This window comes from Vombatus ursinus, unplaced genomic scaffold, assembly GCF_900497805.2.
Source record: "Vombatus ursinus unplaced genomic scaffold, bare-nosed wombat genome assembly UNPS02000582.1, whole genome shotgun sequence".
Taxonomy (NCBI): Eukaryota; Metazoa; Chordata; class Mammalia; order Diprotodontia; family Vombatidae; genus Vombatus; species Vombatus ursinus.
The window spans coordinates 13,602,958-13,622,094 of record NW_020940360.1 but is presented as its reverse complement, the minus strand read 5'-3'; the positions used below and the strand labels follow the sequence as shown (position 1 = coordinate 13,622,094).

Genomic DNA, 19,137 nt, shown 5'->3' with positions numbered 1-19,137 from the left:
GTGTGTGTGTGTGTGTGTGTGTGTGTGTGTGTGTGTGTGTGTGTGTGAGAGAGAGAGAGAGAGAGAGAGATGGAAGAGGCCAAGTGGATTGAGAGATGACCTCAAAACAAGGAAGACCTGAATTCATGCCCTGCTTCTGACACATACTGGCTTTATGACCCTGGGCAAGTCATGTAATCTCTATGTTCTAGGCACCTCTCTAAGAATATAAATTGCAGAGATTGTGCCTAATTGCATTGATTGGTAGAGAAAGTTTCTTGGCCAGGGAGTCTTCCTGTGCCAGTAAAATCATGAGTCTAGTCCTTACCCTCATATATAAGGTCTCTATGTCTGTGTGTATGTGTTTGTATATTTTGTAATGCTCTCACCTGCCCCTCTTCTGCCATAATTACAAGTGTCACAAGGAACAAAGTCCCAGTATATGAGAAAAGAACCCTTGGTCCTTTGTGCCTTCTGATTATGAGAGAATTGCTAACCATTGTTGTTTATGGGATAGATAATCCAGTCTGAAAGCAGTGAGGCATCCTAGGGAAAAAACAGAAAAGTTTGTGCTTGGCAAGTGAAACCACCACCATCTTGACCACCATCTCCCCTTAAACCATGATAAGGTGAGCCTAGGACTCTGAACTCAAGAACTTTGGGAATAGCAATGTCCCATAAATCACCAGACCTGCTTCTAGCCTGGCCCCACAGCCATCATTTACGGCAGGAATAATTGTAGAAAAGGTGCTCATCTTCCTCATCACCACCAGCAACAACTTCTAACCATCTGATACCAACAGTCAAAGAGGTATAGGAGCCCTGGTAGTATCAGTATCCTCCCAGACAGCCCAGCCCTCAACAGCACTATCAAATGTCTGAGCATCAGAAATCACATGATTTTATTAGTGGAAATGCCATTAAAAAGGCTTTACCCCTGCTTTGCCACTGTGCCCTAGGGATCATGGAACTTTTCTTGACTCACAGCTGAAACCTTCCATATGTTTTGTCTCCCTTATTAGAAGGTGAGCTCTCATGAGAGCAGGAATGTCTGAATTTTCTGTTTATGTTCTTGGTGCTCAGCACAGTGCTTTGTACATGGTAAGCACTTGATAAATACTTCATTCATTCATTCATTCATTCATTCAGGTAGACATACCTTTCTCTCTATAACCCCTAGCGCACACAACATCCACATAATCCTGATAAAGAATTTTATCACTTCTGTGTGATAGATGGTAGGCAATGGTAGGCAATTGTAGACAGCAGGTGAGACCACTTTTGACTTTACTTGGGTGTGCCTTGGGTCTCAGAAGAAGCTTTCTTGCAGAACCTTCTGAATGTTGAATAGTAGAAATGAATAAGGAATTCCTTATTTATTGCCTTGCCCTAACACCCACAGTGTTCTTCTGATATGAGTAGGTGGTAGGTATATCTCTATACATAATCTCTGTATAGTCTGTTTTCTAATTTACCCATTTCCCTCTGCTTTCCCAGTAGCCTTGACCTTTTATTTTCACTCCTCTTATTTCCTCTTCCTACACTAACCCTTGGCTTCTTCTGCTTACCTAGCTTTTCCTTTTACCACCCACCTCTAGAAGTGAATTAAATGTGAGCTAATATTTCTGGAGTCTGGTACTGACAACAGTAGAGGCCTAATTGATACCAGTTAAACCACCTCCACCAGGATCTGAAGAATGGAAATCACACATATTGTGGCTGAGTTCCTAGAACCTAGTCTGATATACATTTGTACTCTACATTTATTCAGTACCAAGAGGATATAAATTCTTTTAGTTTAAGACCGCGTCATTTTGAAGCTGTATATTCTTCTAGGAGACTCCACATGTGGACTTGGCTATAAAACAGCCAGACTTGTACTGTTTAGAAAGAGGTGGAAAGTACTTCGAAGAAAAAGGCCAGTCTTTTCTGTTATCTGTCCATGCTTTGGTTGATGACTGGGCCTAACTTATAACTAGTCTGTTTTCTGGATTGTTGTCTTTTGTAAGCAGTGGATTTCCTTTTTGTGCTTTGTGTTTGACCTTCAGACTAAGCAACATATTTAAAAAATGGGTCTTTTATAAGAATTTTCTTCTCCAGGTCATTCTATAACCATAGCAATGAGTAGAGGGCCCTTTAGAAAGCTACAGTTATCCCTTCTGCATCTCAGGGGTAAGGGGCGCTGTGCCCCCATGATCTGGAAAATCCACATAAAAATTTTTGGCACTTCCTTTGTACCAGAGAAGAAGTCTGAATTTTTTCTTTTTCTTTTACAAGGTGTTTATAGCACCTTATTGTAAAATTTGGGTTATTATACTATACATTTATTTTATGTATTTCTGAGATTCTAAACTTGTTGTCCACTGGCCTTTGTGTGTCATTTGACGCATCTACAAAACTACCAAAAAACTCCCATTTAATTTCTTGTGCCAACCTGCAATATATTGAAACTACAATGGGGAAAGTCTGGATGTAGAAGGGATAACTGTATAAAACACTTTCAGTCAATGGAACACAATTTTGTGCAGTTACCAAATACATTCTGTTTTCTGTGCCATATTGGACAGAGCACCAGATGTGGAGTCAAAAACCTGGGCCAAGTCTTGCCTCTGACACTTATTTTTCCTGGGTGATCTATGGCAAGTCACTGTTTCTCAGTTTCCCCATTTGTAAAATGAGGTCCTTTCTAGTTCTGAAATACTATGTCTCCTAGAAAGTTACCCTCTGACATAAGTTCTTCAATCTACCAACACTGTCCTTCTGGCCTTTTCAGGAAAGAGATATTCCAATCACTCAGCTCCTAGCATTTTCTCTAGCTGGAACACTCCCTCCTCTGCACTGCGTACTGACTTCCCTGGCTTCTGTTAAGTCCCAACTGTAAAATCCCTTCTTTTACTGGAAGCCTTCCCCAACTCCTCCTAATTCTAGTGCCTTTTCTCTCTTAATTATTTCATATTTTTCCTGCATTTTGCTTGCTTTGTAAATATTTGTTTGCGTGTTATCTCCCCCATTAGATTGTAAGCTCCTTGAGAGCAGCAACAATCTTTTGCCTCTTTTTGTATCCCCAGCTCTTAGCACAGTGCCCAGCACATAGTAGGTACTTAATAATGTTTGATGATTGATTGCAAGCACTGGGAATATTGACTTCATTATAAATTACTTTGTTGCTGTTGGTGAGCAGGATGGAAGGTGCTAGGGAATGATAATGAGCCAGTAGCCTCTCTCTGATCATTCTAAGAATTTCTTTTCTGTGCTTTTCTCTGAAAGGCAGGGTGCAGCAGTCACCTGCATTGTGTTTGTTTCCTCATTGTGTACAAAGTCCTAAACTAAACTGTGGGTGATATGAAATAAACAGTCAATTAAGGTCAGTCTGGTTGGAAATTCAGGACCAATGTTTGTAGGGGAAAAAACAGAATACTTGGAGAGCAGTCTATAAAAAGACACAAATTAGTTTAGTGCAAACAGGGGTATGTAGTGAGGAGTCATGGAGTCATTCGATGTGGGTAAGGTTATCCAACGAACGCATCATTCTTGTTCTTGTTTATTATTCTCCTCTATGAAGATAGGGACTATGGATTAATTCTCCAATGGCTTAATATAAGTTTGTTGAATGAATGTTTTTTGAATAATGAAATATTGTTGTCAAATGAAAAAATGGGTCTGTATAAAATTCTGACACTCATGCAATATGTGTGGATAAACTTTGTAATCATGTGTTCTGAGTTAGTTTAAATTTCATAGATAGTTCAAATTTAAAACCTTGAAATTCATTAGCATCTTAGCTTCCAGGAATATGAATGAAGAAGGTTAGACCAGCTGCTATCTAAGGGATTTTCTTGTTCTAAGTCCATAGACTTAGATTTCAGTCGTTTTTCCCAGGGTTTTTTGTTTTGTTTTGTTTTGTTTTTGGTGTAGGCTTATAGTCTTTATGAATAGATGCTGACTAATTCTGTGCTCGCTTATACCACCTTGTTTTATAGCCTCAGCACTTTGGAGTTTGACCTGATCAGTACCTACTTTACTTGGTTTTTGTGATGCTTAATGAGCTAATGTTTGTGAAGTCCTTTGCAAACCTTAAAGCTTATTGTAAATGTCAGTAATGAGAATTATTATTAACCATTAAGTCCTCATTGAATGTTGTGTTATTGTGTTCTTTTTTTGGCTCTCAGTGGAGGTCTCTGATTCAGAAAGTGAGGATTCAGGAGAAGAAAAGAATGATCAAGAGCTGCCATACTCTGTGACATGTCCAACCCCTTGATCCAGTCCATGCAACATGTACAAGGTAAGAGGTGCCTTTTGCACTAAGTACACATGCCTTCATTTCCTTGTGCTCCTTTGATCTTCCTAAGATAGAAATGATTTTCCAGGGTGTGAAGATTTTGTTCTTCCTATTAGAGATCTTTGGGTGAGAAGAATGTTCTTTGATTTGTATTTGCCAGGTCAGCAGTCCTTATGTTAGGACACGACCAGGCAGACAGTGGCCTATCTGAATTGATACCTTGGCGGGAACCATTGACACAAATCACAGATGTACTGTGTACTTTCTGGTGCCTCTTAAGAGCAGTGGCAGGATAGTGATAAGCAGAGATTTTTATGTGAATAGAACAGCACTTCTAAAGGTCTTCTTGGTTAGGGTACTTCACTTCTTTAGATATGGTGACTGTCTGTGGGGGATGGACAGTTAAGTCATTTCACCATGACTGACCCTTAAGCCTCTTTGGGACAGCAGTAAGACTTTGAAACCTCAGGGGTTTAGCTGTTTAGACTTTGCAAAACTAATTTCAATAACTCAGTCAATCAACAAGAATTTATTAAGCACCTATTGCCTACAGTCACTTTTATAGATGCGCAAATAAAACAGCTCCTGTGGTCAAGGAGCTTACATCCTAATTTAACTAAGACACTACCTCTGAAATTTCTTGTTAACCATGAAAAGGGTCATTTTCAAGTGTCCCTTGTGATTTCTCAGACAGTCTTATTTGCTGAGTCTTCTGAAGTGCCAGGAAAGCCATATGTTTTTTGCTTGAATGTTTTTGAAAAGATGAGAGAGACACTGAAACCATAGCACTGTATGATCAGTGATTACATTGCCTTTCTCTTGACACAGGTTTCTTATGAAGTGTTAGGTAGAAAGAGCAAGTTCTGGTCCCAGTTCTTGGAGGAACTTTGGTGATGAATTCTTTCTCTAGCTTCAAGACATTTAACTCTAAACAGCCTCTTCTTAACTCCCTGTTGAAATACCAGAAGCTTTGACAGCCAATTCCGCAGAGGGTCTTGGCAGGAGCCCTCCATTACAAATCTTGTCCTTTATTGCTTAAGAGATTTGTGTACTGAAAAGCAAAGGGAGCACTTCGGAAGAATCCTGAACAACTCAGTTCAGTGTGTCAGCTTCCTCTGAGTAGCTCCAGAGCAGCTCAGACTCTGATGTCAGGGATCTCTGTTGACAAACAGCCGGAAACCAGACTCCTCAGAAATGTTATCAAGGAGTCTAGGTGGGTGTACTCCTGTATCCCAGGAAGCTGAGTGGCAAAGTGGGTGTCTTTTTTCAGCAAAATGTGATGTCTTTTGTAGGCAGGAATCTTTTATGACTTTTTTTTGGCAGGGAGCAGAAACTGAGAGGAGGTTTTTGAAACTGTTCTGAAGATGCCTTTAGGTCACAATATTGGAAAAAATCTTTATGAGATAGCTCTGCCTGGTGTGTGCATGTACACACACAGACACAACAAACAAAACAGCAGTAAAGATGACATCCGAGAGAAATATTCCATAATTAGAAGCATGTTAGCCAGAATATAAAGTAGCTATATAACTTAATTATGCAAGTGGTATCCCTTGATTTTAAAAAAAATAGGTTTATTACTAAAAAGTTGGGAACATTTGTAGATTTACCGTAAATGTGCATTATGTAACCAGAATGGCTGTTTCCCTACCCATACCAGCCCAGCTTCACTGTTGTCATCTGAACAATGTTCTACTCTGTTACAAATGCTTTTTCAGGAGATTTCCACTGAAGAAGCAAACCAACCAGTGATGCTAAAAGCAAAAGCCTTTGTTATAGGCTTATTTTACCTCATACAAAGAAAGGCACTTAACTTCAGAGCCCAAAGAGACGTGAGGAAGAGAATAAGGGGAGATGGGGCAAGGAGTCATGAGGAATCACAGTTACTCAAGAGACAATGAGAACTCTAGGGGGACAGGATTACACTTTAGGGAGTTCACACCTTGGGTACATGGTCAAAAGGCCCCCCACCTGCCCAAGCTAATAAAAAGGCTCTCAGTTACCACTTCAGTTCTGTGTGGGATACTTGAGTATGCATCTGTTTGGTTTTCCCCATGCCAGAGTCAGGGTGGCTCCCATCAGTGAGGTTGCTTGTGAGATGAAAATTTCTAGAATGGAAGGTCGCAGCAAAATCTAGAAGAGGGGAGTCAGTGCTGTGAAGGAGAAAGGGACTTAGCAAGAATGAAGAGACAGCCTGCTGTAAGAAAAAAACCAGGCTTTGGGGGCTAATACAGAGACTTTTAATGAAAAACGTTGTTACAATGAGATCTGGCCCCATGGTTTTGGTAGAACTGAAAGGCTGTCTTTTGCAAATACAAAGTAAGACAGAATTCATTATAGTTGAATTGGGAAACCCTGACTGCTTTTCTGAATGTTATATTTGGCTGGCTCTGACTGTATTTAGCTATACAGGTAGCCAGCTGGTTTTGGTAGAGGCAGCAAAGGCAAGATGTCATTACTCACAAAATCACAAATTCTGGTTTCTATTCTTACAGCTATTTGTAGGGCAACTGGGAGGATGGTATATGAGAAAAATTAATGATTGAGAATCCAGGAAATGTAATTTCCCCCCTTCTTTGTGAATGTCTTCATAATGAATTTGCATGTTAACTAGTTTACCAGAATGTTGTAGGAGAAGAGCATTGCACTTAGAGTGAAAATACCTGGATTAGAGTTCGACCTCAAATACTAGCTATGTGACTCTGAAGCAGGTTATTTACCCTTTCAGAGCTTAGAACACATCAATTTCAATATTATCGATTCTGAGAGTACAATGCCCTTGTTATATAAGGAAAATGAATATATTTCCAGGTTTGGCTTATTACATACATATGTGTCTTGTGATATAAGAAAGAAAAGAATTGTGGTACTTTGTATTCTTAAAAAAATGTTACAGCTAAATTGTAGGCCATTAAAAAAAAAAAAAAAGGATGAGACTTTTCCCAGGAATACAGTATGAGCTTAAAGTGATGAAATATTTTTGCTTATTCAGTATATAACATCAAGAAAACAATTCTAGCACATTAATACTATATTTTTTAGAAAACATGTCTTTAGAAGAGTACTGTTACCTGCCTCTCAAACTTTACACTTAATTACTTAACAGTTGAATTTTCTCTTGAAGGTGTATAACATGGCATGTGTTGCCTTGAGTTTGAGGACAGTTTTCTCCACTCAACTGAATCCAGAACCATTCCCCACCCCCAGTAAAAGTGAATGCTCTTAAGAGCTAAGTCATAAGGAGATGCTTTCCTATTACAGGCAAATGAAGTTGAGTCAGACTTTTTCTTTTGGCTAAGGGCTGTTGCATCAAATGAAGTAAGATAAAATCTCTTCTTGTGACTTAAAGGTGGATGGATGTCACTGCATTGCTCAGAATCTATTTTTTTAAATCCCTCTTCCCAGAATTTTTTCCATTGTTTAGAATCATATTTTTAATGCAAGGTTCAAAGCAGTTCACCTTTTCAGGTGAAAAGTGTGGTATAATGACAGAGTACTAGAATTGGAGTAAGAATGCCTACATTTGAATCCTAGTTCCAACACTTATTAGCCAGTCAGTTCATTTCTCTGGGCCTTCATTTTCTCATCTGTAAAATGGATATGGTATTACTTGCACCATCTTTGTCATAGGGTTGTCATAAATAAAGTATTTCGTAAAGAACTGCTGATAGCAGTAATAACTCCAGATAACCAATTACTAACAACTTCGTCTTCTTTCAGATTTCTCTTTCACCTTCCTTACTTAGTGATAAAATCAGGTAGTCATCTTGATTTCTCTTTCACGTGCTCCAAAAAAAAAAAATGCTACCTATAAACTAAATCAGCCAGCATTTGTTAATTATCTGCTTTCGATAAGGGTCCAAGAATAAAAAGACAGAAAGGAAATTGTGCTTCTCCTCAAAGAACTTACACACTATAATAGTGATAATGGTACAAATGAATATGAATGTGGGTTATTAAAGCATTTATATCCCTTAAACATTTTTTCTGGGAAACCAGGATCAGCGTGTAAAACATTTTCTTCCATTGCACATTCAGGTTGGCAGAGCTGCCCTGCACCATTTAAAATATAGCTAAATAGCTAGATCTTTCCAAAGTGAACCTTTGTCTTTCCCACTCTACCCTTTGTTTCAGTGAGGGAGAAGGCCTCAAAATCAGCTCTTTGTTTATTCCTCTGTTGTAATTGGTTCCAAAGGGAATGACCAGGTTGCAAGTTATAGAAGGAAAAATTTTCATGACTCATAGACAAAACTTTCTCAGTAAATTTCAATGATCATCTGCTGTAGAACTCCACATTTTTGGTGCTGCTGCAAAAATGTGTCACTTTGTATGAGGAAAAATAAACAGCTGTGACTTTCTTGTGCATTAGTTTTATCAACAATTCTAAAATGCCAAAGCAATTCATAATATGATTTACATTTATACTTATACTAGTCACTTAATTTGTCCATCAAGCACTGTGTGTAAGGCACTGTCCTAAGCAACAGAGCTTATATAAAGACATGAGAATGCATGTTTTTTGATAATTGTAATATAGAGTTGTGAAGTGTAATAAAAGAAGTACAGACCAAGTATTATGGGAAATCATAGGATGGAGTAATTACTCATACATAGCTGGGGATAAGGGAAGGGGGGAATTAAGGAAGGTAATGAAGGAGGTGGCATCTGAGCTGGGCCTTGGAGTAAGATTTCAACAGACAGAAACAGGAGGAAAGAGCATTCTAGGTGGAGGGAACAGCGTAACCAATGCTCCCTGAACTGTGGTCATCATTCTTACCTTTTTTTTTTTTTTTGTAGGGAAATGACATGGCTACTTGTAGGGGATGTTGTTAATGGAATTTGTACATTGAGTAGGATTAGACTAGATGTCCTCTGAGGTCCCTTCCAACTTTGAGAACCTATGGTAGGTTTGTGCACCAGAAAGAATGAGGTGACAGTAACAGTGGGTTAGATTGGACAGGATAAAGACTAGAGGTGGAAAATCTGATTAAAAGGGGATTGCAGTAGGCCAGGAAGAACGTAATGAGGTCCTCAACAAGGCTACTAGCAATGGAAATGGGAAGGAGAGGTTCAGGTAGAAAAGATGTCTGACTTGAGACTAATTGGGTGTGAGAGGCAAGAAAACAAGAGAAATCAAAGATGACTCCCAAGTTTTTTAGCCTGGGAACAAGGAAAAATAACATTTTTCAAAATATGGAACAAGAGAGCATTTTCAGGGAAATGGTAATATTTAATCTGAGGGCGTATTTAAAGTTTGAGATATTCGTGGAATAGGCACCCAGTATTTGGAAGAGCAGGTGTGAGATTAGGATAGAAGGTAGGACTAGATATGTAGATTTGAATCTTCTATTATCTATAGAAACAGATACATATTTAATGTGCATATTTTATGAGTATTTGAGAAATATTTAAACTTCCTAACATTTTGAGAAATGTTGCTGCCCTTTGATTTTACTCCCTCAGAATGAATCAAATTAAAGTGTCATCCTGTAACATAAAGGTATTATTTCTCTTCCTTCCACTCTTCTGCTAATAGGTTCAGACGATATAAATAGACCATAGTATGTCTGTCTTGCATTTGGCAGTCCCAGTATTAACAAGGTCAACAGAAGAGATCCATACCCTAAATACCAACTGCCCTTAGCCATTATGATATGCCCACCATCAATTTAGTCTTTTCTCTTTAAGGAATAACTGTCCTCATTCTTTTTTTTTTTTTTTTTTGATTTTGGGTAGTTCTTCAGGCAAAAAAGAACTTGTGACTTTTGAAAGATTATTATTGCCATGAGGCAGATGTAGCACCTAAGCTTCATGTAAATCGAGTTATGTTGAGCATATGACATATGGAGAATGAGGAGTCAAAATTCAAGTCATGTGCTTCAAGTTATGAGAATCAGGAAAGTTTTACAGGGGAAAAAAAAGATTTCTCCACCCTCCCAAACAGGTTCAAGAACACAAATTTTAAAAAATAGTAGAATTAGCCATGTACCTACTGTGTAGATGCCTTAGTTTTCAAAGGTAAGGCTACTCTTGTAAGGAGGAGATTTTAAGAGATGTAATGGAAAATTTACATATATGTATATGTGTACATACACATACATATACACACATGCTATATATACACAGTATTTATAGACTTGCTGAGAAGTTGGGAAGAATTTTCTTTTTTTTTTAAATTTTTAAATACATTCAGCTCTGCCATAGGGAAACCATATTAAAGATGAGATTAAGAAATGTAAAATATAATGAAAAGAAATCTGTTTCAATCTGAAGGTACTACCTGCCTTTTCAGCTCAAACAAGAGCCGCCCGTTTCAGTGGGTGTCACCTTCGTGCTCGACACACTTCAGAATTTCACAGTAAGAGGTGTTTGCAACAGACCTTGTTCCCTACTTTCTGAAAGGCAGGTTTCTCTGGCCTATTACTGAATAGAAAATAAGGCTCTGACGTGAGGTTAGTCTTTAGGTCATTCATCTGGACACTGACCAGAACCTTGTCCTGTGTCTGTGGCTTGTCTTGTGTCATATGGACATACTTGCAAGACTCCTCAGTGAACGGATGGAGATGGCCTACAGGGAGGAGACACAGTAAACGCTCTTAAGTTAAAAATCAGATCTAGAAAGAAACACGAGAAGTACCTGGAGTTGTTTTTGTTTGTTTTATCACTATATGGAGACATATGGAAGGTTCCGTCTCAATCAGACTGTTAAATTAATTTTGTGTTTAAGATACACAGCAATAGCCAACAAACAGGCCCTTGGAATAGTGGTGGCAACTACTGGCCACAGGTGAGAGTGGGTGTATATGTGGAGTGGAAAGGGCTCCTGTTTCCAAATTGGCCTTTTCAGCATCTGTTTCACGTTAAGATTCCAGTGATCAATCCAGTGATTTGGTCCAGTGACCAAAGGACTCCTTTGAAAAGAAAGCATAATCATACAATTTTGAGTGCTTTTATGAGTCAAAGTTTCTGTTTCTCACCTGAAATTAACCTCTTACCACTGTTTTTCTTCTTTCCTGTTTTGGGGGCTTTAGATAAGAATAGAACAAGGGTCTTTTTATCTCCTACAGTTTTGTTTTATGTATTTTTACACTCCAAATGGATGTGGAACTTTTGAGTGGACTGTATAATAATCTTAAAGCTTTTAAACAAACTAATAAATGTGACAAATCTATAACATGAAAGGCAGTGTGGAAAAGAGGAAAGAGGCTTTGAGGCCAAAAGATCTGGGTTCTAATCCAGGCTCTGCTATATACAATCTGTATGACACTGGGCAAGTGACTTGACCTCTCTAAACCTCATTTGTAAACGAGAGGGTTGGACTCGATTGGCTCCAAAGTTCCTTCTAGCTCAGAATCTGTGAACCTATAATTAGAGAGATTCTTTGAATATTTTATGCCCTTTTATATAGTATGACTTTTTTTCATTGCTGCAAGTAGTTGCTAAGGTAAAGTAAAAACCATCATTGTCACCATTTCCCATTATTTTCTGTTCCATATTTGAATTGTCTGTGGTCTTGACTCTGTGTGTGTGTGTGTGTGTGTGTGTGTCCCTTTCTTTTCAGGATAGACAATGCCTAATACATATTGTTAGATGCCATTCTGACTTGATTGATCATAGAATCATACACCATGGAGTGAGAGGAGGCCTCTGAAATCGCATTGACCAGTGTCCTGCCCCTCCTCACTCTCCCCGCCCACCCCAACTTGTTTTTCATGTTAGAAAGTTCAGAGAAGTTGCCAGACCATAGTGGTAGTAAATAACAGAGCTGGGATTTAAACCCAGGCCCTCCAACTCCAAATCCTGTGCACTTTCAATCTGTATAAACACTTGTAGATACAAAATGGGAAAGACTTCCTGTCTTAACTCATTAATCTATTATTTGTTTATTTTTAGTTGAAAATTAAAGATTCTCCCTGCCTGTCTGCCCTCTACAACTTTTCAGTCCAAACAGTAGGAGATCTGGACTTGTTGGGAATATGTGATTGATAGGTTTCATTCCCACCTAACTTATTAATTTGAGTAACTAAGTACTTGTTGGGGTTTTTTCCTTCTTAAATAGAATGATGTATCTCACGATAAGCCCCAAGTGACTTTTGCCACTATGATTTCCAGCCTCATTCTAATTTCAAAAGGGAAAAAAATCTGATTGCTTACTATGCATGATATGAATAGAAAGCCATCTTCCAAATTAGGAAAACTTGCGTTTGAAGCCTGCTTCTAACACATGCTAAATGTGTGACCCTTGGAAAAGTTACTCAGCCTCTTAGTTCCCCTAGACAACCCTCAGACTCAAAATTGTGGAATAACTGTTTATCTGAATTAGTAGAGGGAACTTCCTCATCCATAATTCCCTACATTAAGAAAGTTAAAGGCCTTGGCCACAAAAAAGGACATTTTTTTTTTCAGAGAGCTTTGTGCTATAATGCCTAGATATCATTGGTTACTGATTTAAATTTTTATGTATTTTTTTAATATTACCTACATTTCCCAATATATCCCACCCCCAAATTCCTATCAGAGAATGAGTACTTATAATAAAGAATTTTTTAAAAAGAAAAAATAAGGGGAAGCTAGGAGACACAGTAGATAGAGCTACAGCCTTGGAGTCAGGAGGACCTGAGTTCAAATGTGGCCTCAGACACATGACACTTACTAGCTCTATGACCCTGGGCAAGTCACTTAACCCCGATTGCCTCAACAAAAAGGAAAAAAAAAAAAAAAAAAAAGGAAAAATAAAAAGTTTAGCAAAACTAACACATCAGACAAATCCAACATTGTATACAGTGCTCCACATTCATATCCCGCCCCCAAAAGGAATGTGCATTCTCATATCTTTTCTTTGGTGTCCAGCTTGGTTATCAAAATTAATTATCATTTCATTTCAATTTTTGTTGTTGTTCTTTTGTTCTATCCACTTATATGGTTGTAGTCATTGTATAGGTTCATAGGATTATAGATTTAGAGTTTATTGAATCTATTTCCATCATTTTCCAAATAAGGATGTTTTCCAAATTCTTCTTTCTTTGATTTGCATCATTAGTTCATACAAGTCATACACTTCTCTTTTTTATTCATATTCATAACTTTTACAGTACAGTAATGAAATTTTAGTCATATAAAGCAATTTCTTTAGCCATTCTCTAATTGATAGATATCGTTGTTTCCAGTTCTTCATTTTACAAAAAGTGTTTTTATAAACATTTTTGATGTGTATGGGATTTTTCTTTTTATCTTTGACTTGCTTGGGACAAATGCTTAGCATTATGATCTTTGCATTAAAGAATATAAACATTTTAGTTATGTTTTTAACATAATTCCCAGTTGATTTCCGGAAAAGTTGGACCAATTTACAGCTCCACCAATTGTGTATCAATGTTCTTGTCTTTTTACAACTCCTCCAATGTTAACTGTTCCCATCTTTGTGATTCTTTCCAATTTGCTGCATGTGAGCAGAACCCTCACAGTTATTTTGATTTGCATTCCTCTTATTACTAACTTTTTTAAGGAAAATAAGAGAAACCAAACAACAATATTTTTAGATTTCTTAGAGTCAAATTGATAGAGAAGCAAAGAGGCTTCTTCTGGTTGATTGAAAACAATTCACAAATAATAATAATTAATATTTATATAGCACCTGCCATATGCCAGGAATTGTTGAGGTAGGTGTTATTATTTTATCCCAATTTCACAATGGAGGAAACTGAGGCAAGCAGAAGTTAAGTAAATTGTCAACAGTCACATAGCCAATAAGTGTCTGAGATTGGATTTGAACTTAAGTCTATCCTGACTTCAGGCCCAGTGCTGTATCCACTGCACCACCTCACTACCCTCAGATTCTGTTCTCAGATGTTTTTCCAAAGATAATTTTCCCCCTGAGAAAAAGCGTGATTTACATATGAATTAAAAATATTTAGATTTGCTTGATCAGCCACTATTTCTTCTTCTGTTTTAAAATATGTGCATATGGATATATATGAGAGAGAGAGAGAGAAGAGAGAATTTTCTAACTTTTTACTATCCCTCACATTTGAGAAAGGTGGCAATATCTTGAAAGGCTAGTCTCAATTAGGTACAAATATAAGCAGCTAATTGCACCATTGAAGTCTAGACAGTGAGGTAAAGTGTCATATCACGTCATAATGATCACAGAATGCCTGTTAATTATAACAGTGGAAATTGGTGAGATGAGTTATGAAAAAATTTGTTCGGTAAAATGAACAATATCTCCTTTCCTCTTTACTTTTTCCATTCTATCGCCACAAATAGTTTGTTGTGACAGCCGTAGGATAGGATTATGCCATTCTGGAAGAGGTCTGATTACAGCTAAAAATAGACATGAGGATTGGAGATCGGGAAAGGAATATCAAACAATTGGAATTTTATGAAAGACTGATGCTGCCTCATTGTAATAATTTCCCAAAAGGCACATTAGTAATGCTACTAAATACAGACTTTAATAGACTTTAATAATGTGTACTTTCAAGGCCTTATACACAAAGGAATAATGTATAAAACATTCATTATGGAAAATTGCTACCTTTTTTATTTAATAAGAAATCTGTTGAAACAAAACCATTCCACTGCCTATGGCATTATGTTCCTGGGTGTGGGCAGGATGAAGAATGATTGCCACCTTTTTTTTTTTTCCCCACCTCTTCCAAATTGATCAGTAGCATGTTTCCCCTCTTCCATCAATGGAAACTGGTACGTTTTTAAAAACCTGTTTACTGCTACAACTGGTGCTGATTGATTTCTTCTCTAAGTTTTCAAGTGTAAAAATAAGATTTTTCATTGACATGCTCTTCAGCCGTATCCTTATCTGTGTCTGTCCATCTGCATCTTCCTCCTCTCTTGTCTAGAGGTGGTCATACAGTTGCTGGCAGAGGGGGTGGGGAGCAGAATAAACCAATTAAAAAAGGAATCTTAGTAAGCAACTCTGAGCAAGTCTTGCATTGGATTTCAATTTGATTTTAATGTGCTGCTGCTGAGAGCCCTGCTGTTGAGCAAGAGAAAAGAGTCAGAAGCAGATGCTTTTGGTGGAACAGTAGGGCATTTATAAATCTCTTTTAATGAGATAACATCATTAGAGCTGACAGAGTGCTGCAAATCAATACTTGTAATGGACTGCTGATATTTTCCAAAAGTATACTGATTGTGGTCCTCCTCAACATTCAGATCTGCTGAATCATGGGTTCAAGAGTTGGCAATTATTATTTTTGGGAGCTTTGTTCAGAGAGAATAGAATTATACCTCATAGATACCTGTAAGGAATGGAGAAGTCTACCAACTGGTTAAATATAAATGACATAATGGATAGAGCTGTCCTCAGGATAAGACAGGAACACCAGGCTTCAATTCTCCCTTCTCCACCCCACACTTCCGTGTGGGATCCGTACCTCTGATAGGTACTATATTCATGACCCTGGCTAAGGCACGTAACTCTCAAGGGTTTTAGGTAGCTGCATTGTGGTAGAACGAGTTCCTCCTCAATTTGATTGTTCATTCGTTTTAGTTGTGCCCAACTCTTCCTTTTGCCATTGGGGGTTTTCTTGGTAAAGATACTGGAGTGGTTTGCCATTTCCGTCTCCGGCTCATTTTACAGATGAAGAAACTGAGGTACACAGGGTTAAGTGAAATGCCCAGGGTCACACAGCTAGTCAGTGTCTGAGGCCAGATTTGAACTCAGGAAGAGGAGTCTTCCTGACTCCAGGCCCAGTGCTCTATCCACTGTACCACCTAGGTGCCCTCCTCTCCAGTAGCCCCCTGTACATCAATTAAAATCACAGGTCTAGTCCCTATCCGTAACTTTATAAATCACCAAGATCCTTTGCAGAGAGGCAATCTCACAGAAACTCAGAAGGCTGATCCTCCCCTCTCCTCCCTATCCCACTCCATGTCTATTTCTCTTGACTTCTTAAAATGGCTGTCTCCTCTTCTCCCTCCCCCTCTGCCCACCCCCTATCCTATCTGTGCTCCTCGCTGGTTTCTTCAGAACGCTGGTGTAATGTCAGGAACACTAATCATGTCATACCGTGGCACCATTGACCCTGACATTCAGCAGCAAAGGAACCTGAAGAAAAGAGAATGAGAGAGAGAGAGAGAGAGAGAGAGAGAGAGAGAGAGAGAGAGAGAGAGAGGAAGGTGGTAGCTGAAGAAAAGCAACAGGAGGAAAAATATGAAGATCAAAATTATTTTTTATTATGAATAAAGCCTGTAGTCTCAGAGTTGCTAATATCCTAAATAAAAATGTGCAGGAAGATTAAGTGGGGAGCAGCGGAATGAATTCTGACTTCGATTAACAGTAGGATGGGAAAGAGCCTGGGTTGCTCTTTTATGCCTTGCCTTTTAAATTTCTAGAGAAAGCAAATATTGTGGTTATCATAACTCGAGGGTTTCTCCTCACCTAGAGAGAATGTTAAAACTTTACTCTTTTTACATTCCTTCATCCTCTCTCCCCTTTAAAATGATTACCAAAAATAAGTCAGAATTTAATAAAGATATAAGTCGTATATGTAGACACCCTTGAGTTTTAGAATTTTATTCTCAGATTCCCATAATTTGTCAGGTGAATGAGTAGCAACCTCAGGGAAGAAATCATCGGTGAAGGGCTTGATCTGGCCATAGAAAAGCTGAGTCAAGCACCCTTTCAAACTATTTTATTCTCAGGTCCTTTTCCCCCTGTGTTCTCACAACATGTCTTTGTGGCAGCAGGAAGAAGAAAGTACTGTGAGAGTCCCAGTATTGTCTATTTCCTGGCAGGTAGAACCCACTAGTACCAGATTTCCCATCTGCATCGTGAAGTATCTTGCTTGTGGGGCTACTTTCACCATGTGATAGAGATTCTGGTGAGCAGCCCGACACTTGGATAAGTCATGACCTGGAAGCTTGACACTTGCCACATTTCAAATGTGTTTTGAATTGAGATGCTCTGATCTAATTTGAGCTCTGAGCTCACTCTGAATCATCCAAACATTTCTATAAACACAGGGGACTCAGCTGCCAGTTCAGCTTTTGAGGTATTCTGAATTACAACTCTATTACTTAGTTAAGGAGAGCCCGCCACATTTTTTTACTTCCTGCAAGAAAATGAAACAACATTAAAAAAAAAACAACTGTTTTTTCTTACAAGAGAGTAAGTTTTAATTTATTTTAGATGCCAGATTGAATTACCTAGTAATCTCTATTGAGATTGATAATAAATACAGTATTTGGGTTGTTTGTTTGTTTAATGACATTTCACCTTACAATACAAAGAGGAATAGCCTTTTTCTACTCGACTCCATAAAGTAGAAAAATTGGGTGGAAGATGAAAAAAAGCAAATTTCAGCTATCACAAGGAAAAATTTCCTAACCATCAGAGCTGTCCTGAAGTACCTCAGGAGGGGTAGTGGGTTCTCCTCTCTCTGGAGATCTTCAAGTCCAGGCTGAATCACTTCTAGTCAGCGACATAATGGAGAACGTTCTTCTTCATCTATGGGTTAGGCTAGATGGCAGCTGAGCTCCTGTCTAGTTCTGAGATTCTGTAATTTAGTCCCTTCACTCTATACTAAAACTTCCCAGATTCAGACTCATTTGGAGAAAGGCCCATGTGAATTCATGTTGGTAGCATCTATTTAAAGAAATGTAGTTTCACTACTTTCAAATGCGTACGGTAACTCAAGCTAAGCTAACGAAAGTATTGCCAAGTACAAATCCATAGGAGGCTATCTTAATGAATAACTAAGAATGATTTGTAATTAGTATATCAATTGTTTGTGTCTCAAAAGGACCTGGGGATTCTTAGTTTGTCTTCTCAACAATGTTAAACATTCTCCCTGTGATTTTTGTTTATGCTGCTAATTGGTGCTCTGGGAAGAAAGATTGTACTGAACAAAGGTGGAACTTGTCAAATCAAGGAAGTCCAAATTAATGGCATTTTTATCGTATATCAGTATTTAGCTTATTAAAAAACAGCCTTCTCTATTTTGGGGAGGAAGGTTTTGATTCTGTTTTCACTGTCTCCTTAAGAAAAATATGTACACATCCTCCCCCAAACAAGTATAATTTGATCAGAGAGGAGAATTGCATAATGAGTTTGTTGTGCTTATCTAGGTTGGCTAGACCTTTTTATTTAATTATAAAAGTCCTGTCTATATCAGGTTAGTTGTCTTTTCTAAGTTTCTTTCGTAAGTGCAAATTGCTTTGTTTGTTCCTTTGCAGTTACAGTCAAAAGTCATGAAGTCTTTACATTTAGAATTGCTAAAACCTTTTGGAATTACCTGGTGAATTATTTTATGCTTAAGAAAACCTAGAAAAAAAAAGTTTCTACTCCAGATTTTATTGGCCTCTGAATAATTCTGTAAGACATTTCTCCAAAAATAAAGGAGAATTTTAATTCCATTTAAAAGAGACAGGTAAATCTAGGCTGAAGACTTGGTTGTTAACCTCAAATATGAGCACCATAGCCTTTATATTTCACTTAAGATTTTGGTCATAAGACACCATGTAAGTAGACCATTCATTTAATTTAGTTTATTCTGTAGGGTTGCCATTTTATACAATGGCCCAAAAATTGAAATATGATATTATATATGACCCATTCTTATGCTTAAAAAATATATAGTGATCATACTTTTTGGGGGTAGGAGTCAGAATCTTGCCCTGTTGTTTCATTGGTGTAAGAAACTGAATTGAGGAAACTCAATTCAGATAAAAAACTTAATAGATTAGAGAATTGTCTAGGGCATTAAGAGGTCTCACAGCCAATATGTGTCAAAGACTGGATTCCAGGTTGTCTTGATTCTCAAGCCAACTCCCTACTATACTCCCCTTCCTCTACTTAATACATGAGCTTCTTTATTTGGTATTTATTTGAGTGGCTTTTTAAAATGGTGATGACT

The 19,137-nt window shown here is 37.9% G+C and overlaps 1 protein-coding gene across 3 annotated transcripts in view; it reads left to right on the top strand.

Moving 5' to 3' along the window:
• BACH2 (BTB domain and CNC homolog 2) overlaps positions 1–19,137 on the top strand; it is a 407,704-nt gene that overhangs the window by 98,325 nt on the left and 290,242 nt on the right. For all 3 annotated transcript variants that reach the window (XM_027856822.1, XM_027856841.1, XM_027856832.1), the window contains exon 2: positions 4,149–4,261. In XM_027856822.1, the coding sequence (XP_027712623.1) occupies positions 4,253–4,261 (9 nt within the window). In that variant the 5' untranslated portion in view covers positions 4,149–4,252. The remainder of the gene's footprint in view (positions 1–4,148; positions 4,262–19,137) is intronic.